Here is a 24,285-nt window from a genome sequence, read left to right as displayed (position 1 = left end):
AGGCAAGCACTTTACCGCTGAACTACAGCCCCAGCCCCAAGAATATTTATTTTTAAAAGCTTGGTGAAACTTCATTTTAAAATCTAGCCACTATTGAATATGTAGATTAAAAAGTGTTAGTTAGGGGGCTGAGGCTGTGACTCAGAGATAGAGTGCTTGCCTAATATGCATGAGGCACTGGGTTCCATCCTCAGCACCACATAAAAATAAAATAAAGATATTGTCTACCTATAACTAAAAAATAAATAGTAAAAAAAAGTATTGGTATATATTGCTCATGGAACTTTGGATGCTTAGAACTGTCCTGTGTTCCTTTGTGCTTTAAAAGTATTCTTTCCAAGCTTTATACATGATTAAAATAAGTCCTTTGTGTAATAAGTTTCACGTTAAATGTTTAAACTTTCATAGTGCAAATATACAAATTCATTTCACATTTAGCAGTGAACTAGACATTTTAAAAATTTGCCACCACATAAAAACTCATTGATGGAAGATTTGAGATAATAAATATAACTTAGAACATGGTACTTTAGCCTTTTGTTTCATTAGCATTCAAATTTAATCTAAAGTCTTGATTTTTTTTTTAAATGTCCTTTTCTTGTTTCCTCTTTTTATTTCTTCCCTTCCTTTTTTTTTTTTTGGTTTGGTCATCTTTTAATAGCTCATAATTTTCATAATTGTTACACTAGACTGAAATTTGTTTAGTATCTTTAGGGATTAAAATCTACTCTAGAATAAATTTGTAATATACACAGAAACATGCATGTTAAGCATTATTAGGTTGAAAAGTTAGAATGATGACATACATTCTGTTTTCTGGATAACATAAGAATTTTGAGCATATCAACTTTAAAATTACTCTAAGCATAATTGAAAAGTCCGAAACAGTATTGTACAGGTTATATGTTCACACATGAAATTTAACTTTTACTTCACATGAGCAGTTAGATAATTTACTTCCCTTACTGATAGTAATCTATTTACTGGGAGTAATCTATTTACTGTGTGTATGACACCTTGTTTACTGTGTGCTAGGAGAAGTTTGTTTTGAAGGCACATGTCTATTGTATTGATGAGTTATTTGAACTTTGTACTTTTAATGAATGCTAAATTTTTTTTTTTTACAAATAAGATTTCAAAATAATTGGAGTAAAAAGTAGTAGAGAAATATATAGTACCTATTCAAATTTTGAGATTTTTAGAGAGCCTTGAATTAATTTTAACTGTGATCAAGTGCTGCATTATTTGGGGGAGGGGGAAGCACTTCAGTATGATGTATGAATGTATATGTGTGCACACAGACATATACACACATAGTACACAAGTAATATAAGCAATACCATGTTATTTGGAAGTGGCCCTTTATTTACCTTAACATTCATTTTTCTTTTAATTGGCACCTAATGTGAAAAGGTGTCAGATGATATGTTGAATGATAAAATCAAGGCCCATATTTTTCCCCAAGAAAATAAAGAATTTTAGCTAGTAGTTTTGCTATTATACTCAAATTTATGCTAGGATTCATACTAGCATATTGTTTCTATTTTTAGGCTGTTGCCAGGCAGATTTAAAATTTCTCCTGTTATGGTAGCACAGTTTCTGGCTTCCTGATTGGTTACATGACTCTGCTTTCATTAGCCAACCACAGTGACTATGCAAATTGTATTTCAGTTTCTGTTTTTGTGAGAGAAGTGATAAGATGGCTGCAAGGGGCTCCTTTTGGGGTATGTTTATTTTAAAGAGGGTTTTCATCATTATGTAGCAATAAACAAACGTAGATTTATTTTAAAGAAGTATTTTATTTTTTAAACTAAGCAGGCTTTGTAAGGCTGAAAAATGGCTTGAGTGTCAGATTTTATTAATTTAATGGTGCTATGTTTTGCCTCTGTTTGACAGTGTGTAAGTGGGCATATTTTACTACTTTTTATAGGTGAATATGCCAGCATGTTCATTTACAAGTCTGTTAAAATGTTCTAGATTACTACCTGTACTTTCTCAAAGAATAGGTTTTTTCCTTTAAGAATTATTTTAGGTGTCAGTTATATGTATATAGCGCATCATTCTTTCAGTCATTATTTAATAAGTGTATCCCGTGTGTCCCCTTCATTATTGTAATATCAGAATAATTATTTCATTTTTTTTCACACTTTTATGGAATGAATTCAGAAGCATATCACAATGATATCAGCTAGTTTAGAATGTTTTCTGACATCAAAGCTTTGGATAGAAACAATATGCTAGTATGAATCCTAGCATAGATTTGGATGCATAAAATGCATTAGTCTTTTATTAGATATCTGATGGAAAGTACCAAAGTGTTTCATTTAATAGTACATTAAGTTCCTTTTTAGTAATTAGTTGTAAAGAATCATTTAATTTATTGGCAAATATATTAAGTAGTGGCAAGATATGTTATATGAATAAAGAAAATATTGATAAAATGTAACAAAGCTATATGTAACTCCAGAAAGTTCAAGAAATATACCTCATTTTAAAATTTATCAGCATTGATTACATGTAAAGTGTACAGTTTTTTACCTCAACCAGTTTGTAATGGAAGACAATGTTTCTTCTTCACTGAAGACTTTCTGATCCTTCTGGTAAAAGATAGTTAATTGTATTTTCCATGTGTAAAAGATGATTAATAATTGTACTTAAAGTGTTCACCTGTGTCATGCTCGGTACCTCTTTTTGAAACTTGTTTTATTCTGTTGTGTGGTGTCTCATGCATCATACTACCATCCTGCAAAACAAGTATGTTTATGTCACATTTAAGACAAAATGAATAACTGGATTATCTAAGATGAACACCTAAGAAAATGATGCTGGTGCAATTTTACATATACTGCATTTTGTAGTAAGTAAAATTACACATACTCTTATTAGTCTAGAAGTGTATACTCCCTGAAAAGTATGGATCAACATGTAGTTTTCTTGTTAGTTTTTTTTTTTTCTCTGTTGGAAGTATGCCCCAGCAAAGAGGGTTAGTTTAAAAATAAACTAACAACAACAACTGAAGTTCTTCCATTCTTTTAAAAACAATTTCAGATTTATTGAGATATAATTCATGTTATACAGTTCATCTGTTTACATTGTTCAATTTAGTGGCTTTTAGCATACTCAGAAAGTTATGTCATGCTCAGCACCTTCACCATAATCAATCTCAGAATATTTTCATTACTCCATAAAGAAATCTTATATCTTTTAGTAGCCAACCCTCATTAAACCCTCCAACCTTTGGCAGTCACTATTCTACTTATATCTTATAGATTTGACTATTCTGAACATATGCAAATGGAGTCATTCAGTATATAGCCTTGTGTGCCTGGTTCATTTCCCTCAGGATATTTTCAAGGTTCATCCTTGTCATAGCATATATCAGTACTTTTTTCCTTTTTATGGCTGAATAATATTTCATTGTATGGACATACCACATTTTTATTTGTCCATTCATTGGTTGTAGGACATTTAGATTTCTCAATTTTGGGCTGTTAAGAGTAATGCTGCTATGAACATTTGTGGACAAGGTTGTATGGACATATCTTTTTGTTTCTTTTGGATATATTAATATGTTCCTAAGAGTAGAATTATGGAGTCATATGACAACTCTTGTGTTTAATATGTTGAGGAACTGCATGTTTTCTAGAGCAGCTGCACCAATTTATAATCCCACCAGAATCATGTGAGGGTTCAGATTTCCTCATATGCTTGGCCAGCACTTATTCTTTTTGATTACAGCTGTCATGGTGTGTGTGTAGTGTTGTCTCATTGTAATTTGAATTTAAAATTTCCTTATGAATATCTTTTCATGTTTATTGCTTATGGGCTGTTGGCCTTTTGGTCTGTTTGCAGGCATGTCTGTTCAAGATCTTTGTCCATTTGAAAGTTGGGCTGTTAAAGTTTTCATTATTGTAACAGTTCTTATATAACAGAAATATCTTAACAGATATATGATTTACATTTTTTTCCCATTGTGTGAATTTTTTTTAATGGTCTCCTTTGTAGCACAGAAATAATTTTTTTTTGAATTTTTAATATTTATTTATTTTATTCGTTCTTGGCGGACACAACATCTTTGTTGGTATGTGGTGCTGAGGATCGAACCCGGGCCGCATGCATGCCAGGCGAGCACGCTACCGCTTGAGCCACATCCCCAGCCCGCACAGAAATAATTTTGATGAAGTCTGGTTAAAGCTTGTTTTTTTTTTTTTTTCCTACCTTCTGTTGCTTGTTCTTTTGAGGTCATATATAAGAAAACATTACCTATTCCAGGACCATAACATTTTATGTTTGTGTTTTCTTCTAAGATTTTTAAGTTTTAGTGTTTAATTTAGATCTTTCATCCATTAGGAATTAATTTTTGTGTATGGCCAGAGACTAAGATCCAACATCATTATTTTGCTTGTACCTATACAGTTGTCTCAGCACTTTTTGTTAAAAATACTGTTCTTTCCCCATTGAATGGTCTGGCAGCTCTTATCTAAAATCAATGAAGTATAAATGTGAAGGTTTACTTCTGTTCCATTAATGTAAATATCTGTCCTTTTGCTGCTGTTTGGATTACTATAACTTTGTAATAAAGTTTTGGAAATCGGAAGTGTGAGTCCTCCAGATTTGTTTGTTTTTCTAAGATTGTTTTGGTAATTCTGGGTCACTTGCATTTTCATGAGATTTTTTAGGATCAGTTTGTCAGTTTCTTCCAAGAAGATAGCTGGGATTTTGATAAGGGATTGATTGCCTTGAATCTTTAGCTCAATTTGAAGAGCATGGTATCTTAATAATACTGACCTTCTAATTCAAGGACATGAGATGTCTCTCCACTTATTTAGCTCTTTAATTTCTTCAGTGATGTTTTATAGTTTTTAGAGCTAAGTTTTGTATTTCTTTTGCTAAATGTATTATTCTTAATGCTCTTATAAGTGGAATCCTTCCCTTCATTTGAAATGAGGTCTCAACTAAGTCGATTGGCCTGGAATTAGTGAGCTCAAGCCATTTTCCTCCTACTGGGTATGGGGCACCCAGCCGAATTGTTTTCTAAGGTGACATTTTTTTTTTTTTCCTTCAGTGCTGGGGATTGAACCCAGGGCCTTGTGTATGCTAGGCAAGCCCTCTACAGTGCAACCCTGCAATTGCTTTCTCAATTTTATTTTTGCATTGTTTGTTGCAAGGATATCGAAATACAACAGATTTTTATGTTGATTTTTATATCCTGCAACCTGTTGAACTCTTACTGACTCTAATAATTTTTAAATTTCCTAACTATTTTTTATGTGCAAGATTGTCATCTGTGAATGGAGATCATTTTACCCCCTGCCCACATTGTATGATTTTATTTCATTTTCTAGCTTAATTGTTCTCATAGGAACTTTCAGTTTGAGAATAGAAGAATTGAGAGCAGACATTTTCTGCTTAGGAAAGCCAGACATTTAATTTTAAAAACATAAAATGTAAGATAGAATGAACCTTTCCAAGTATCTGGTCTAACCTCTTCAGTTTTATGTTTGAGGAAGCTTTTTTTGTTCCTGATCCTAGAGTTAAAGTTTTCAGTCTTTTACTATTATGTATCATGGCTGTGAGTTTTTTTCTTCGGGTGCCTTTTATCAGGTTGAGTAATTTTCCTTTTATTACTAGTTTGTAGAGTGAATTCTGCTATTAATTGCCATATTGAATTTAGCATAAGGTAGTTTTTAAAATGACATGTTTTGGAAGACTATTGGTAATACTGATGATGATCTACTTTATAGATAGCCTAACCAAGCAGTATGGTTATTGATAATTTGTGAAATTCAGCTTTTAGAAATTGTCTCTTTAATAACAGAGGAAAAGCCTTAGTATAGTGTGTGACATATAATTGTCCTTTGATAAGCATCAGTTTCTTTTTTCTCCTTTCAAGATATGTAGTTTAATTAAAGGGGGAATTTATTAGATAGAAAAAGTATAAGGCTTAGGAATAATAAACACCAAATTCAAGAGTCTCCTTTGTGTTTGGGAGAAAAGGATGAGGAAGGAGGAGCATGCTATCTGGTAGTGTTAAAAAGGGTACATGATGAAAAAATTTTGTGGGATTTTTAACAGAAATAGTGAAAGTAGTACTATGTTTTAATTACTTTAGAAAAATAATTAATTTTAAACAAAAATGACAAGATACCTAGTGTTTAAAATAAAATTTAAAAGTGTGTATATATACTAAATTGGAGTGGGTAAGGTCGTAGTGGGTGAACCATTGCATTGTTAGGTTGACCATTCTAATTAATGGGCAATAAACAGTAAAGCAGATTATTATTATTTATTATACAACACACTGATTATTCTTTATGATTCTTTTTCAGTAGTATTGCTAATTCTCAAGCAAAATTTAGCAGTGCAAAATAAAATCAAAAGAGTTCTCAACTAAGAATTAGGATTTTTAAAGAGTCCAGGAATACTTGGCATTTATTAAGAGATTAGGAATCGTGGATGAAGGCTTTTTCTGAGTTATTTTAAGAGGAAGTGATCATGAGGCTTGTTGAATCATATTTAGTTAAGCCATTTAACAAAACCAAATTTGAATAATAATTGTTTTTCAGCATCCCATTCAGAAAAAAAGTTATACTAATGTCATTTAACAGCATGAATATAACTGAAGTGCTTTTGAAGATAAAAGTGATATATTGACTTAAATTGTTTTATTCATATTTTCTAAGTTTTTCCTTAAGTTTTATTTTTAAGTATACTGCATCAGGTATGCATTACTTTGAATTAATATCATGCTTGTGTGTATATGAGATTTGACCCAGTAATGTTGGTGCTTTCTGAAGGCCTTTTTTGTGGGGGGAGAGGGGACCAGTACAAACTCTATTTAATTAAAAAGAAAATACCAAAGACTTCTTACTTAAAGCATCTGGGTTTACAGTACTAATATGTTTCAATTTCATTATTCATCTATATTTTCACACCCATTGGATTTTTTTTTTTAAAGAGAGAAGGGAGGGAGGGAGAGAGAGAGAGAGAGAATTTTTAATATTTATTTTTTAGTTCTCGGCGGACACAACATCTTTCTTTGTATGTGGTGCTGAGGATCGAACCCGGGCCGCACGCATGCCAGGGGAGCGCGCTACCGCTTGAGCCACATCCCCAGCCCCCCCATTGGATTTTTGATAGGTCATTTGCCCTCATCTGTTTCCCTTGTTTCTGGGCAAGGTTTGTGATACTGCTGTCTGATTGGTATTAGACATCTGTGGCCTTGAGCCAATCAGACAGTGAATTTCAGTTCTCTCACAGGAATGGAGCATTGAAGCAGCTGTTGATTTACTTTCCTATAGGGAGATTATATAAACTAAGAGTATGGCTGCAGCAAGCTCCCTTTTGAGTATGTTTGAAAAATTACAAGGTTCATCTGCAAGGAAAGGGAAATTTTAAAAAGTTGTTTATTTTTAAAAGTTGTTTATTCAGAAAAATCTAATGCGTAGTGAATTTGAGAAAAAATTTATTCTGACCACAGATTTTCTATTTTATATTTCATAATGTTATATTTAAAAGCTATAAATTAATGTAATATAAGAAAAATTTCCTTTCAGTTTCTGTGAATATTTACTTTGTAATCTACACATCTTATTGCTTCAAAAGGAAAGCTCATATTACCTTTTTGTAACTAGCTGTGAAATGCAGTTAAGGAGAAAAGGATATTGTAATTATATTACCACTTAAAACCTATCATCAAGAACCAGATGTTTTAATCTCATGAATTAAACTGAATCAGTTTAGTGCAGTAGACATCAGAACATTTTACTGTGCTCTCCACAGTAATCCTTTTGATACAGAGTATTATTTATTTTTGGAATCAGAAATATATGATAATAATGGCAGGTGGGTATGAAAATAATCTTGTTATTTGCATTTAAAATTTGTCAGTTTTAGTTATGTTTATCCATATAAGATCTACGAATTCTTGGAAATTTACATTTGATTTTTGCAGATTCTAACTCATTGTGGAGAAAGTATACTCTTTTCTATTATCCATATTAAACTCATTCCTCAGAAAATGTTCTAGAATCATTCATGGACATTTATTAAAGTAAGATAAAGTATCATAAAAGAAATAAATCTTATTTACCTATTTATATGCTTAGTGCATATAATATGGATTTAGGATATTATGCAAGCTATGTTCTAGATTACTTATTTCAGACAAAGAAGATCCAGATCTTTTTAAACTATGTTTCCCTGATTTTATTATCAGTCTCCTGTTGCTGGGCAGGAATCAGAATGCTGGATGCTGATTGGCTGAATCCATCAGCTGCTCTTGAACAGCCACTTAAATTCTTGAGCTTTTTCAGCAGGCAGATTGTAGGCTAAGACAAAACAGCTTCCCTTTGTTATTTCATAGCTATGATCTATTTGCTAGAAAGAATGAAAGGAGTGGGTGAAAGGGGATGAAGCAGAGAAGCAAATAATGTTTTCACTTACAGAAGAGGCTCATTGGATTTCCTTAAAAATAGTTTACCAAAAATTGAAGAAAAATATGTAAGCCATAAAGACATATTTGTAGGTAACACATCCTTCTCTGGTTATATTTATATATTATTTTTATTTTTTTGTAGAAAGGGATTTATTTACTGTTACTATTTCCCCAAAGTTCTTGAATCCAAATATACAGAATAGGGAATTAAAAACATTTTTTTGGACTTCTTTCATGACAAAAGTACTTCCAGGAGAAACTAGTTCATTTTGTCTTGCAGTTATTTCTAGATATGGCAGGTATTTTCTGCTTTTACATCTGTTTTTCCTGTGGAAACAAGCTACATCCATATGAAAGCTTCATGAGTTAGTATTGCCACCTTAAATGTAGCATTTATTTTGCAAAATAATTTTATGAATGACATCTTAGATCCAGATGACAGTATTTAAAATGATCTTCAGAAATGTTCTGGTAATAAACTATGGAGACTTGTTTGCTAGTAACACATCCTTCTTTAATGTGTGTCTTTCTTAAATGTGCGGTGCTTATGCAAAATAGATTTCTAAAAGCAGACTACTGATTGGTTTGTGCAGATATGACTGAACTGGTTTGAACTGGTTGCTTATGTTACTTATTGCTTTGTCTATTTTTAAATTATATTTAGAATTCATAAAAGACGTAAATAGCTATAGTGTGCTCTCTTGTGGGTATGGATGGTAGTTATTCTATTACATTTTATTATTGATGAGTTTAATGGTAGTTTTTTGATACAATCAACTTGCCTTAGATTAGAACTATTTTTATTAGATGTTATTTGGTCATGGCAATTTAATATTAAATACTAGGCTTATATGATGGATTTTTCTAATAAATAAAAATGCCAGAAGTACTTAGGAAAAATTTGCCTCAGATTCTAAAAGTGTATGCCTTAAAACATTATCCTGAATATTCATAGACAATGATGATAATAATTATTGAGTGTTTACTACTCTAAGTGCCAGTTTTTATTATTAATTAGTGCTAGTTAATTAATTTTAGTGATAACTAGTTTAATCTCAGCCCTCACTGAAGCCTCTTTGGCAGGTATTTATATTATTTCCTTTTTAATATAATTAAAACTAAGAAATTGAAATTATAGATAACTTGCTCAGTGTCACATCATAAATACTGAACTGAAATTTAAATCCATGAATCTATGTAGATTTCATTTTCTTAATTGGGTTACTAAAAGTTACAAAGAACATTTTTTAAAAGGATTGTTTACTTTTAGTGAAACTCAGGATAATTGTAGCTAGCCATATAACATTTGAAGAATGTGGACATTATGAGGTTCTCAGTATTTGAAAATATTTAAAGGGTAACCATGCAACTTATGTTATATATTTAATTATTTTATATCTTTGGAGTTAGCAAGGAAAGTTGAATACAAAAGTCATATTGTAACTTCTTTCCAGGAAATTTTGTGATTTACATGACTTTGGAATGGATGGGGAAGGAAAAACCTTGAAGTTTAAATTCTAAGACCTAGAATAATGCCTGTGATAATTTCGAATTAAGGTGTCTGTTTAATTGAACAATTTTTCCAAATAACTTAAATCTGTTCTATAATTTAAATTAACAGGCTAGGAAGACTAAAAATTATGTTTTGCGTTATTGACTTAAACTGAGAGAATAAATGCAGAATATATACCACAACCTATTATGTTAAAGTGTCAGATTCCTCCAGAAAATAGGCCAGGCTTCTTGTTTTATACTTTTACCAAAGACCACAAGGAATACACTTGTTATTGAACAAGTTAAGGATTACTATTTATTGTAGGGAGGGAAGAGTGCTTACATAGGGAATCTATAAGGTACATCAGGATGGTAGGGGGGAAAGAAATTATTACAGGATTTGGTTATAGTATATGTTAGGCTATTTGGGGGAGAATTTAAGGAAAAAAAATGTATAGAGCCTCACTTTGGATTGGGTAATGTTGGGAAGTAAATCTCAATAAATCTTAGCTGTGAAGGAGTATACTGTTTATACTGAGTCTGAAGCTATAGTTGATAAAGAAGTAGCCGTCACTCATATAGTGAGAGAAGGGGTTATTTGGTATTCTGTGGGATACATAGTGGTCTTGTCTGTCTTGCAGGTTTTTTAAGGTGTTTTTATTGTTCAGTAATAAACCAGAATGGCTTAGCTAAAAGCATCAGATTGGTGTTTAATGACATTGAGGCCTAACTGTGAGTAGCATCAGTTAGGTTTCTAGATTTCAGAGACTGCTTTTTCTTTTTTCTTTCCTTTTTCTCAGGCCACGGCCAAGTACAATGAGACAGGCCTGTTAATCCCAGTGGCTTGGGCATCTAAGACAGGAGGATTGTGAGTTCAAAGCCAGCCTAAACAAGTCAGTGAGACCTTGTTTCTAAATAAAATACAAAAAAGGGCTGAGGATGTAACTCAGTGGTAAACGCCCCTCTCTCTAATCCCCGGTACAAATAAATAAATACATAATGAATGAAATATATATATATCCCCTCTCAGACCAAAGCAAGTCGTTCCTGCAGATAATGGTGAAAGATAACCAATGTGAAAGCATTTTTGCCTTCTGTACATTTCATTCTTTAAAAAATGTGTGTGTGTGTGTGTGTGTGTGTGTGTGTGTGTGTGTGTGTGTGTTATTGTGAATTAAGTCAAGGCCTCATGCATGGTAGACAAGTGCTTTAGCATTGTGCTTCATCCCCAGCCCTTCTTAAAGTTTTATTTTGAGGGCTGGAGATGTGGCTCAAGCGGTAGCGTGCTTGCCTGGCATTCGAGCGGCCCGGGTTCGATCCTCAGTACCACATACAAAGATGTTGTGTCCGCCTAAAACTAAAAAATAAATAAAAATTTCTCTCTCTCTCTTAAAAAAAATAAAGTTTTATTTTGAGACAGAATTTTGATAAGTTGTCTAAGATAGCCACACATCCCCTATTGATTGATAACTTTTTTTCCCTTCCAGGATCATATCTCTACCCTCTTTTATTTGTATTGGCATGTGTTAACATAAAAATGGTGATAACAGAACATCTTTGTCTTAATTCTTATTTCACCATTAATATAATATCTATAATGTTTGTATAGACAACCTTTATCAAATTTGAGTGTTTTCTTAATTTCCTGAAAATTTTGAGTCAGTGTCTTGAGTTTTTGTCAAATGAATATTTTGAAATGATTTTTTTGTTTATTTTCTTCGACTATTATGTTTATGTGGAGAAGTGCTCTGCAAACACACAAACTCATGTTTTTCTCGTTAAACAGCAAATTTGTTTTCCCACAATTCTCTTAAGTTAGAAGTTTAAAATCAAGGTGTTGTCAGGGCCATGCTCCCTCTGAAGATACTAAGCAAGGATTTGTTCTGCCTTCTGTACATTTCATTCTTGAAAAAATGTGTGTGTGCGTGTTATTGTGAATTAAGTCAAGGCAGTCTCTGAAGTCTGTTAGATAGGCTCATGCTATAACCTTATTTTAACTTAATTACTTTGGTTAAAAACATTATCCAGATTAAATCACATTCTTGGGTATCGGGGTTTAGGACTCTGGGTGTGTGTATGTGTTTGCACAATACAAGCAATAAGAATCTGGTACCAGACGTTCATCTGTTGTGCACCTTGGTGGGTGTGAACTGAAGCCAAATGCTTATGACTTGCTCTTGATCAGTATTACTTGATATTTGGGTGTGAAATCAATCTAGATTTTTTTTTTTTTAATGAGCTTCACTTGGTAGTAAGGTATTATTGTTTTAAGAAATGCATTTTTAAGAAACCCTGCTGAGTAACTCCTAAATTTAAAAAGATACCATAGTGGTATTTTTTTAATAGAGTAATAATGGAAGTATGACATCAAAATGTGAGCTGCAACTAAATCAGCTCTTAGAAATTTATAGTATCTGCATATACATTATAAATGAGAAAAGATTAAAAACTGATTAAACTTGAACCTAGTAAAAAGGTGGTAAATTCAACCTGCTCAATAAAGTAAAAGAAGAATAACAAATGAAACTAGAAAGCAGATGTAAAACAGAAATATTAGCCAAGATAAAATACAACACATACACACAAATACACACAAACCCAACCTTTTTTGCTAACAACTTTTCTGTTATAATCACATACATACAGTTCACCCATAAAAATATACAGTTTACTGTTTTTATAGCATGTTCACAGAGTTATATAGCATGACCTCAGTCAGTGTTAGAACATCTTCATTACTCCATAAGGAAATCCTATACCTTTTAGCAGCTACCATTTCTTCCCAAACCCTCTGCCCTAGGCAATCACTGATTTACTTCCCATCTCTATAGATTTGCCTGTTCTGAACAAATCATATAACTGAAGTCATTTAGTATGTAGTCTTTTGTGACTGATTTCTTTCAATGTATTTTCAAGATTAATCTGTGTTGTAGCATATGCCATTATTTTTTTCCTTGTAAGACTGCATAATTTTCCATTGTATGGACATACTACATTTTTATTTATCTATTCAGTGGTTTCTGAATATTTAGGTTTCTCAATTTTGGGTTATTATGGGTAATGCTACTTGCTGTAAGCATTTGTGGGTAAGTCCATTTTGTATGGACTTAATCTTTTGTTTCTTTTGGGTGTATTCCTAGGAGTAAGAACTGCAGAGTCATATGGCAACTCTGTGTTTATCATGGTGAGGAACTGCCTGTTTTTCAAAGCAGCTGCACCATTTTACAGTCCCACCAGTATTGTTTAAAGGTTCAAATTTTTCTACATCCTTTCCAGAATTCAGAATTATCTTTTGTTACAGCTATCCTGGTATGTGTTATCTCATTGTGGTTTTGATTTGCATTTTCCTGATGACATATGGTGTTCAGCATCTTTTTCATGTTTATTCCTTATAGAGTATTCACTTACTGAGCTATTTTGTAGACAAGTCTATTCAAGACCTTTGTTTGTTTTTAAATTGGTCTATTTAGTTTGTGGATATGGGTGTGTGGATACATACATACATACATACATAACACTTCCTTTATGTCTTTTCCATCTCCTTCTGTTTTCATTTTTATACTTTTTTTTCCTAATTTTCTTCATCTGCTTTTTTATTCTCCTGTATCTTCTTTAGGTTCTATACATCTCACGTGGAGAATGAAAACTGGTCTTTTTATTTCTGTTTTTTTCCTAGTAAATTAATGTTCTAGTATGAACTGTTCACATTGTCACTCTTTTTTGGGGGGATACCAGGGATCGAACCCCCCCCCCAGGGTGGCTTAACCACTGATCCATACCCCCAGCCCTTTTATATTTTGTTTTTATACAGGGACTCCTTAAGTTGCTTAGGGCCTCACCCCCCCAAGTCCCTGGTATTAGTATTACAGGGGTGCGCCACTGCACCCAGTAGTACATTGTCACTTTTGTATTACGTAAATCTAGTAAATATGAAAATCAGTACACAGCAAGGATTAATTTTTTGGTTTGTTATTTCAGAATCATATGATGTAAGCTTTTATTCATTTATCAATTTGTACTATCAGTTTGTAGTAAGTCAATAATTAGGTGACTTCTGTTTAAATTATTAAACTCGTTTCTTTTTCTTTTTTTTAAAGATTCAAAATGGATAGTATAGAAGAACCTCAGAAAAAAGTCTTCAAAGCTCGAAAAACAATGAGAGTGAGTGATCGTCAACAACTTGAAGCTGTGTACAAAGTCAAAGAAGAACTGTTAAAAACTGATGTCAAGCTATTAAATGGCAACCATGAAAATGGAGATTTGGACCCAACCTCACCTTTGGAAAATATAGATTATATTAAAGATAAGGAGGAAGTGAATGGTATTGAAGAGATTTGTTTTGATCCTGAAGAAAGTAAAACAGAATGGAAAGAAATGTCCTGTATCCTAAATGTTAATGTAAAAAACAAGCAGGATGATAATTTAAGTTGTGAACCTTTGTCTCCTAAGAATATAACTCCTGAATCAGCCTCTAAACTGACCACTGAACCAGCTTCTGGTGATCCAGCCACTGTAGATCCAGACTCTGAAGAACTAGCCTCTATAGATCCTGCCTCTGGTGATCCATCTGTTGATCCCTCCTCTGCTGATCCCTCCTCTGCTGATCCCTCCTCCAGGGAGCCTGTCTCTGGTGATCTTAGCTCTGGTGATTCCACTTCTGGTGAACCGGTTTCTACTCAAGTGATTTCTGGTGAGCCAGTTTCTGGTGAACCAGTTTCTGGCGAAACTGCCTCTGGTGAAATAGGTTCTGATGATCCTGCTTCTGATAATTCAGCCTCTGGTGATCTAGCTCCTGGTGAACTATCTTCTGGTGATCCTGCTTGTAGCGAATTGGCCTCCGATGATCTGCTTTCTGGTGATCTGGCCTCTGGTAAACTGGCCTCTGGTGAATTGGCCTCTGAACTGACTTCTGAATCAACCTTTGAAGCCACCTTTGAACCAAGTTCTGTACCAGTTTGTGAACCAATTACTGAAACTGACAGTACAGGGCAGAGTAGCAAAAAAGATGATGATTTTCTTGAAAAAAAAGATGATGATGAAAAGTTAGATCAAATTCAGTGTAAAGATTCATTTGATCAGGAAAAAAAAGGTGATAGTAATATTGGTGGCAGTGAAGAAGCTGCAGAAACAGATAATACAATTATTTGTTCAGATCTACTTCATGAAAATGAAAAGAAGGTAGAGGAAGATCCTATTACAGAGCTTGCTTTAGGAGAAGAGGCTATATCCAGCAGTATGGAAATTGACCATGGTGAAAAGAATGAAGATGAAAATTCTACAGACCTTGTAGAAAGCATTCATGAAAATGTTAAAAAAGACGACAAAAATGAGAATATCTTAGAAAGTGCAGATTCTATGGAGACAGATGAAATCATCCCTATTTTGGAAAAACTTGCTCCTGCTGAAGATGAACTTACTTGCTTTTCTAAAACTTCTCTCCTTTCAAATGATGAGACAAATCCAGATTTGGAGGAGAAAATGGAAGGTTCTTTTGGATCTCCATCTAAACAAGAAAGTAGTGAGAGTTTACCAAAAGAAGCTTTTTTGGTCCTCTCTGATGAAGAGGATATTCCATGTGAAAAAGAGGAGTCTGAAGTTATATCACAAAATGAGACATGCTCACCAGGTTAGCAGATTATATAAGTTTTAAAGATTTTTATTAGCTTTTGCAACTGTTTGATAAAACATTCTGGTAAAGTTTTAAGTTCATATTAGTTTCAGAGGACGTTGAGAATGGTGGTGACTCTATAGAAGGATCTCTTAATGTATTCTTCACAGAATTCATAATTATGAAATGCTCTCTCTGTGAACAACAACATGGTAAATTCTGGAAAAGGGTATAGATAGGTAGAAAATATAACCTGTTCACAAGTGACTTCTAGTCTAGGAACAGAGATAAGATGGACCAATACACCACTTTGAAAATCTAAAACAGTGCATAATTGATCAAAGTCCTAGCAATTGTTTCTGGGTATCACTTAATGAACAAATTACAATCTAACAGTCTACTAGTTTATTTCCTTCAATTGTAACATCATGTTTTCAATTACTCTTCCCAATAAAATCTTATTTTTAAATATATATATATTTTTGACCAGGCAACAATACTAACATTGTTCAAAGCCAAAACTCTTGAAACTTGATTATCCATTCAACAAAGACTTTTTACTCATTTGTTTCCTCAGCCCTCTTGATTCTACCCAAGCTACTCTCTTCCTTTTTATCTTCTGAATAATCTCCTTCCCTTTCATGAGGTTCCTGTTACTTGTAGCTTAATTCCAAATTACTTATCAAAAGTGATAGAAACTTCATGACTCGATCAACACCTACATTTTCCATCTGGTAAAACCTTCTACTTCTTCTTCTTCTTCTTTTTTTTAAGGCTAATTGCTTTTGTGATCAAACTCTTGGAAGCATTATTCCTATATAAAACATTAATCTCCCTCAGACTACCATGAATGCCTTTCTGTTCCTATAGTATGACATTCTCTTAGAGATCTCAGGAGGAATCTTGCTCAATAAAACAGAATGTCAGCTAGAAAACCTTTTGTTTAAAGTGAAAACAGGGAGGTGAGACTAGTAGACAAAGAGGAAAACTTTAATATATCATTTTAGGTTTTGGAGGTAGAGTTTTTGTTTTTTTTTTTTTTTTGATCATTATAAGATGACTTCATTTCCAAAGAACTTATGTAGAGAGGTTAGGTAGGCTCTTCTTGGTTCCAAGGATTTAAAGATACCCCCAAGATGCAGATAAGAATTAAATCACAGACCAAGGCTGGAAATACAGTGATAATGTTAAATTGGTTTTCTGGGAGGGTAGAGGAGGGTAACTTTATGAGTGCACAGATGAGTTCAAGGAAGCCTTGCCTTTTGTTGTATGCATACCATAGGTTTTACTCCTTGTAATAGCAGTATCATCTTACTCAGGTGAGAAAATTTGGAACCATTTTTTTTTCTCTCCTGTATCTCAGATACAATCCATTAGGAAATCCTGTTGGTACTGTCTTTGGAATGGGTCTGAAGTCCAGCCCATAATTGTTATCACCCCTGCTCTGAGCCACTAACATCAGGCTATAATGTTGCCTGGTACACCATAAGTGCTCAGTAAATATTTGTAAAGTAAATGAATAATTGATAATATCAGAGAAGCTTATCATGGGGGACCTTGGTTACAATGCTAAAAGCATTATGATGGCAATAGAGGGGCTCTTGAAGAGTTTCAAGTATAATTTATATTTTGGAAAGATAATAGGCAATAGTGTGGTGAAATTTATTAATCCATTCAGTAGGTATTTATACAAAATACAGCACTGGGACAAGTATTTCAGAAAGCATTATGGTAGTCTTTGTAAAGAAAAAAATCAGCAATTATAACTTGTAATTTAATGAGTCTGTACATTTTATCTGTGTCAAAATCTTGATGTTGGAGACCATCCATAGAGTGCTGTTAAATTCAAAGAATGAAAAATAAGCCATCACATTGCATACTTTAAAATTTCAGTGTTGGGTTTATTTTTTTGTTATTTGCCTTTAGAGTGTAATCTGATTCTATGCTTTTAGTTGGGTATGTTTTAATGGCAGATTTCATTTCTTAGCTAGTAACTGAACTTTAATTTTGTGTCTTCCCCTACCCTCTCTGATTTTGTTTATTGTGAGTTTAAGTAGTTTTTTCATTGGTTCTTAATCTATACTCTTTGTATGGCAGCAGACTCTCCTACATGTCATGTTGGTGTATACCCGCTGAGGCATTACTTGCATCATTTGTTTGTTTTTGACTAATTTTTAATGTCATCAAAACACAAAATGATAAACTGAGGTACCAAAGTCTGACTTCAGTTCCCTTTCCAGCTACTGATGTTTATGTGGTATACTAATAGGAAAACAATACAAACCTGTCATTTGTAGGCACTTGTTTAGCAAGTTTGTTGTAAATGCAGCAGTTATAATGTGTGTGACCAGCATTGAAAAATAGTGAAAGATGTTAGAAAGCAAATAGAAGAGCTATTTTGATTTTACAAAAATAAGAGAAAACTAACAACATATTGCAGGTGTACCTTAATAGGTCTGGAGATACTGTTGAATTGTTGCATAGTACTATTCAATAGCTGTTATTAAATCATTAAAATCATAGTCTGTTTAAGACCACTAGCAAAATAAAGATTTCTCTCTCTGGAAAAGTTTTTGATTTCTGTCTTGCTGGACCTCTTCCTAGTTCCCAGGGAAGTGACGTTGATACTTATATTGTTAACTCCAAGGACATTTTTCTTTGTCTTTCCTTTTTATTCTTGGATGGCCTTTTAATGATGGCCCTTCAAACTTCAGACTCTCCTAAGCTTTTGGGCTACTGTGTTCATCCCACTCACCTCTTTTTGATCCTTTTATTTCTTGTGGAGAAATAGGAAGATAGCACTTCTCCACTTCCTTTCTTTTCCCCCCTTCCCTTTTCATTTGATCTTTAAGATAAACTAAATAAACTATGAATGTCAAAGAATTAAAAAAAGGTAGATGAACACAAAATGAATAGAATTTGGAGTTTACTTCTCTTTTTGCTTTAGGTTAGTAATGATAGAATTGGCATGATTTAGCCAGCTAAAATTTACTAATGATTTGTTGTCTCTGTTGTATTAAGCTTAAATTCTTTTTGTCTCAACTCCATTTATATTTAGCTATTTATTATGTAATTAGCATTTCTTGGTGAAGCCTTATAGTCATATACAGTGGTGCATAAATTACAACTGGAAGTTTTCTGTATTAAGGGAAATGATGAAAGGGGGTTTGGGAAGAAAATTTAGAAAAATTTAGTAGTAGAATAGCTTCTGGACATTAGTTGGAGTTGAGTGATAAGATTATATAATCTCAGAGTGATTATAAATGGAGAAGAGAGCAGATTTGTAAGAACTGAGCTTTTGACATTTCAGTGTCTAGAGATTAGGAAGAACCAGCAAAGGAGACCAAGAAAGAACAGCTGTTATAGGAAGAAAATTTAAAAGAGATTTTAGTATTCTAGAAGTGTGGCCTATGGGTCCCATGTGTTTTTTAAGTTAAGTTTTACTGGAACATGGCCAGGGCTGTTTATGTATTATGTATTTTTTATTGCTGATTCCTGAAAAGTAAGTAGTTGTATCAGAGTCCAAGTGACCCCAAGACTGAAAATATTTTTTTGGCCATTTACAAAAATAATTTGTAGACCTGTGATCAAAGGCAATAGTTTTTATCCATTGTTTCCTTGAAATGAGGTTCTATAAAATATAGTTCTGATAATGGGAAACTAAATCCCCTAATGTAAATTCTATACCTTAATTCCTAACATACTTTTTTTCATCTTAATTTACTGAAACCTTACTAAAGATAATAGTTATCAGATAAGTATTTAACATTCAATTTATCTTAGCTCTTTGTCAGAGTATTTACTGTTACCAAAATCACAAGATCTGGTCCCTTCCTATAATATATAACCTTACTGTCTAGTATGGTTAAAAAGATTATAGAGCTATGTTCATGGAACATGCAACTAAGAGAACTTTCCTACTCATGATGAGGCTTTACTGAAGCAAACCAGAAGAATTATAAGAGAAACATGTCCATAGGACAAGTTCTAAAAATACTTTCTTAATTTAAATACTATATTTGGATGAGTTTTAGAAGCCCTAGGAAACTGTTGCAGTTGGATATAAAATTTTGATTATTAAAATGTTTGAAAAAAGGCCACTTCCAGTTCTCTAAAGACCTTGTGGACAAAACTGTTAAATGAAAGATGAGCCTTACCCTTCTTTTAAAAATCTGTTGGCCTGGCATAGTTGTGCATGTCTTGTGATCCCAACATCTTGGGGAAGATGAGGCAGGAGGATCACAAGTTGAACACCATCCTCATAATGAGATTGTCTCAAAAAGATTGGAAATGTGCTCAATGGTAGATTGCCCCTGAGTTCAATCCCCATTCCTGCCCTCTCCCCCACCAAATCTGTTAATACCATTTTTCTCACCCAAGTTCTTTCTTTGACACATAATTCTAGCATGAAGTTTAATCCTATTAATCTATTTTGAAATGCCAGTGAATGTTTCTGGTAATATCTTTTGGGCATATCTGGAAAAAGGGAATTGGGTGATAGGAGGAGATTTTTGAGTAAAGTAATAGATTTTTGTGATTGCTTATTTAATTTTAGTTGTAGAATATGATAAAGCATGATATGTTTTATTAAAGCCACCAAAGGACCACTTCATAAGTCAGGGGAAAAGAAGTCCAAAATTTAAAACTTACATATATAAGAGGAGAGAGCGCTATAAAAGAGGAAGACCAGACAATGCCAGTTTAATTCTGTGTTCTAGATTCTCTAGCTTCTAGTTATCCTAATTGGTTGGAGCCATAGCTAATTTTGTGCCTTTGGTGATGTGAAGATTTGCCAAATGAAGACTATGTAATTAAACCTTTTATCTCAATTACTTTGTGTCTTTGAAAACTCTAGTGCCTAGAAAGCTTAGGAGAAATTACCAGCCTTTAGAATTAAAAATCAGGAAGATTTGGAAAAATATAGAGAAAAATGTGTTGTAATGAGTTTGTAATCCATCTACAAGAATGCAAAAAACAAATTTTTATTTCACTGAAATGAGTTGAGAAAAGAGATCCTAAAACATTTATAATAAAGGGTAGTAAAGGGAAAATCAATTTTTACTATTCATTAAAGTTCAAAAATAGTTTTAGTGGTATTTATGTACAGTATTACCTTTAGTGAGACCCTGCTTTAATGAGGAAAAATTTTTTTGAGCTTTAATAAGTTCATTAATGATCCTCATCTTTGTTTACTTTCACCTAAAAGGTCTTTTTAAATGTTTTAACCTTGACTTCTACCATTAAGACTGTCGTGATTAAAACTCTGATTCTTTGAAGAAAAAAAGTCTTGTTATACTCTTTTATAATGCTTATATACATTGTAATTGCTTATTTAATTTTAGTTGTAGAATATGATAAAGCATGATATGTTTTATTAAAGCCACCAAAGGACCACTTCAGTAAAGTCAGGGGAAAAGAAGTCCAAAATAGTGATTTATTTTTCTCCTTTATTTCCCACTTAAGTTAGTTGAGTATACATAGATTGACCAAAGGTGGTTTCTGGTACCTCTTGGATTTTATTTGTTGTTAACACAATATAATTGTATAAACATTGTTAGCAATATTTTTTGATAGCACTATTTGTTACATTTTATATGCCTCTTTTGAAAATTACTTAACCTTCCCAAACATTACTTTCCTCACCTGTATGATGGCAAAAAATACTGCTTATAGTATAGGATTATATTGAAGCTATGACTAATACATGTCAAGCACCAAGCTTGGTTGCTGACATTGCTATCAAACATAATAGTACCATTTCTCAGTAAAGTTTTTTAACAAATTATGATAAGGATAGCCTTTACATTTCATTGTTTATGAACTATCCTGTAACCATTAAAATAACTTAATGATTCTACCTTTCTAGTAAAAATATTAGTTGTTTTGACTGTATCAGTAGTTTCTAATTTTTTTTGTGATTTTTAGGGAAATTGCAAATTATTTAGTTTTAATAGTAGCAAAGGAATCTAAATGTTTTACAGTAGTTTTCAGATTTTATTAATGTTATTGGTGATGGGAAATACTGAGTAAGTTTCCTTGTTTTAAAATCTGTACTTTTTTTTCAGGTAGAGTTTATTTTGATTGTAGAACAGTTGAATATGGACTTGGTCATTTATTTCTTTCAGTATGTGCTATAATTTTATTCCCAAAATTTTACTGAATAGTTAATAAAAAATATAAATGGGCTGTTATGAATTCCAATAGAAACAAAATTTTTTTTTCTACTTTTGTTCCAGCAGAAATAGAAAGTAATGAAAAGGACAGCAAACCTGAGGAAGAAGAGCAAGTGATAGATGAAGAAAATGAAAGACCTTCTGAGAAAAGTATGAATGTACAAATAAACTTGAACTACTCTGAAAAATAATAATTCATTGTTTCTGATTTTAAGAAACATGTAATATTATTTTTTTGCCCATGATATGATTGTGAATTTTTATAATTTAAGGAAGACATAGTGAATCTATTTTGGGGATGACTAACTCAAGGATCTTTGAATGTATTATTTCATACTTGAATGTAGTATTTACATTTTTAATAGTTCCACAAAAAAGATTTAAGTGTACAACTTGAGTTAGTATCATTCATTGTTTCAAAAGAAAAGATATAGGCTTACAACTTAAGGTAGTATCTGTGTGTCTTGAGGGAAATTGTTTTAGATTAAGTTGAGACAATCTAAATAATTAAATAATTTGATGATATTAGTATATTTTTAAGTCTTCATTTTCTTAAGCTTTATGGGAAGGGAAGTGATGGGATGAGGTTTCTAGAAAGATTACTGAACTAGATATCAGGAAACCTGGGTTCTATAATTCTTCCTGCCATGCTGCTCTTCATGTATGACTCTGGGCAAGTTATTACTATATAATATATAAAGTTATAGAACAGAAATGTATTTTAAAAATAGGCACACTCATTATAGGTATAGAGTAAGGAGGAGAGGCTTTGGATAATCATATAAGAGTATTTGCCTCAAAGGGTGGAATTTTAGTGTTTTCATTTTTTTAGATATTGAAAAATAAACTTAACAAAATTTTGCTTTTGAAATCATGAATGTTAACAGTATTTGAAGTAGGAATTTTCTATGTGAAGATCTTTAATATCTGTTCTTTACAAATGTACCTTTATAATGACATTAATTTTTATATATTTGAAATTCATTAGGATATATTAAAAATAACTATTACAATATTATTTTCCTAAGGCCAATGATTAAGAATTTTTCTTATGTTTACTGAAGAGGATGAATTACATAATTCGAGCTGTGTGCAGTTGATAGAATTTGGCATGAGAATGAATACTGTATTTTTCCAGAGAATTCATTTCACTATGAAATATAGCAAAGGGAATAAATGTAAAATGACTTCTACCTTCGTCATGACACAGTTGTTAGGTAGTTTTCCATATTAATATGAAAATTTCAAGGAAAGAGTGTTTTGTGTTTACAGTATACATGTTTAGTTTATCCATTAGAAAGTTCTTATTTAGCATAGTGAAACTCATTTCAAGTTTAAAGCTAGAAGCTACATACCTGCTTTTCTGATCTCAAAACAATTCATAAAATAATTGGTTGAGAATGTTATTGTGATAAAAACAGTATTTTGCTGCAAATGGAAAAGGCTTTAGTTCTGTAATAAAAACAGTTGACCCATCATTGTGTTTTTGTTCTCAGATGAATGTTCTAGAAGAAAACGTTCTAAGTCAGAGGACATGGACAATGTACAGTCCAAACGTCGTCGATATATTGAAGAAGAATATGAAGCAGAATTTCAAGTAAAGATTACAGCCAAAGGAGACATTAACCAGAAGCTTCAAAAGGTATTGTAAATAATAAACCATATTGAATAAAAAGTACCACTGTCTTTATTCTAGATTTTTTATATTATAGCATTGTGTGTTTTAGTTATACATCCAGTTTATCATAGAAACAGAGAACTTGAAGAAAGTGGTTATGGAGTTTATGATTTTGCTTGATAAATTTAAAATTCCTTCTGACTGACCACATGATTTTTTAAAGAGATGGTAGTAATTATCAAAATGAAAGGTAGATATGATGACATTTCTTTATTTGCTTTTGTAACAAAACTGAATAATGTTCGAGATTTTCTTTTTTCTTCCCATATTGAAATTAATTTTATACTAAAAGGAAACAAAAGTTTTTTGTATTAATATTTTAATCTTTATAATATGCTTGTTTGGTGGTTATAGGTCTATACTTAAATCTTTGTCATGTATGTTAAGATTAATATTAAGAATGATTGGGAGAGACTGTGGAAAGGGAATATATAAAGATTTTGGAAACCTCCCCCTAGATCTGTTATGACAGAGATAGAAATAATGAAAATATTGAGTACTTTCTGTATTTTTCAAAATATGTTCATAAACCTTTATAACAAGTGCATTTTGTAGAGCAGTGTATGAAATTCAGATGATACTATTTTTTCCAGATCTCTCTCTCTCTCATATTCATTCATATATATATATAGTGAAATTATAAATCACAGTTATTCCTCTAAGATACAGTACAAATAACTACACTTTCCAGAAAGAGGCAATGAGAGAAAAGTGATAGTGGTATCTTTGTCTCCAGTTTCTTTTTCTTTGGCCTATATAATAATAATACTATAAATGCATGATACATTGTGGAACCAACCCAGATGCCCTTCAGTAGATGAATGGATAGGGAAACTTTGGTGTATATATACACAATGGAACATTACTCAACATTAAAAGAGAATAAAATCATAGC

General features: G+C 32.3%; 1 protein-coding gene across 5 annotated transcripts in view; it reads left to right on the top strand.

Moving 5' to 3' along the window:
- Nucleotides 1–24,285, top strand: part of Atf7ip (activating transcription factor 7 interacting protein) — a 107,536-nt gene that overhangs the window by 35,631 nt on the left and 47,620 nt on the right. For 3 of the 5 annotated variants that reach the window (XM_005331892.5, XM_013361378.4, XM_005331893.5), the window contains 3 exons: nucleotides 14,029–15,557; nucleotides 21,776–21,862; nucleotides 23,209–23,354. In XM_005331892.5, the coding sequence (XP_005331949.1) occupies nucleotides 14,036–15,557; nucleotides 21,776–21,862; nucleotides 23,209–23,354 (1,755 nt within the window). In that variant the 5' untranslated portion in view covers nucleotides 14,029–14,035. Of the gene's footprint in view, nucleotides 1–1,690; nucleotides 1,725–14,028; nucleotides 15,558–21,775; nucleotides 21,863–23,208; nucleotides 23,355–24,285 lie in introns of those variants that run through there. The other 2 variants (XM_013361379.4, XM_005331894.5) reach the window with 2 other exon arrangements.

Source organism: Ictidomys tridecemlineatus, chromosome 6 (assembly GCF_052094955.1).
Source record: "Ictidomys tridecemlineatus isolate mIctTri1 chromosome 6, mIctTri1.hap1, whole genome shotgun sequence".
Classification (NCBI taxonomy): Eukaryota; Metazoa; Chordata; class Mammalia; order Rodentia; family Sciuridae; genus Ictidomys; species Ictidomys tridecemlineatus.
This window is presented reverse-complemented; position numbering and strand designations above follow the sequence as displayed.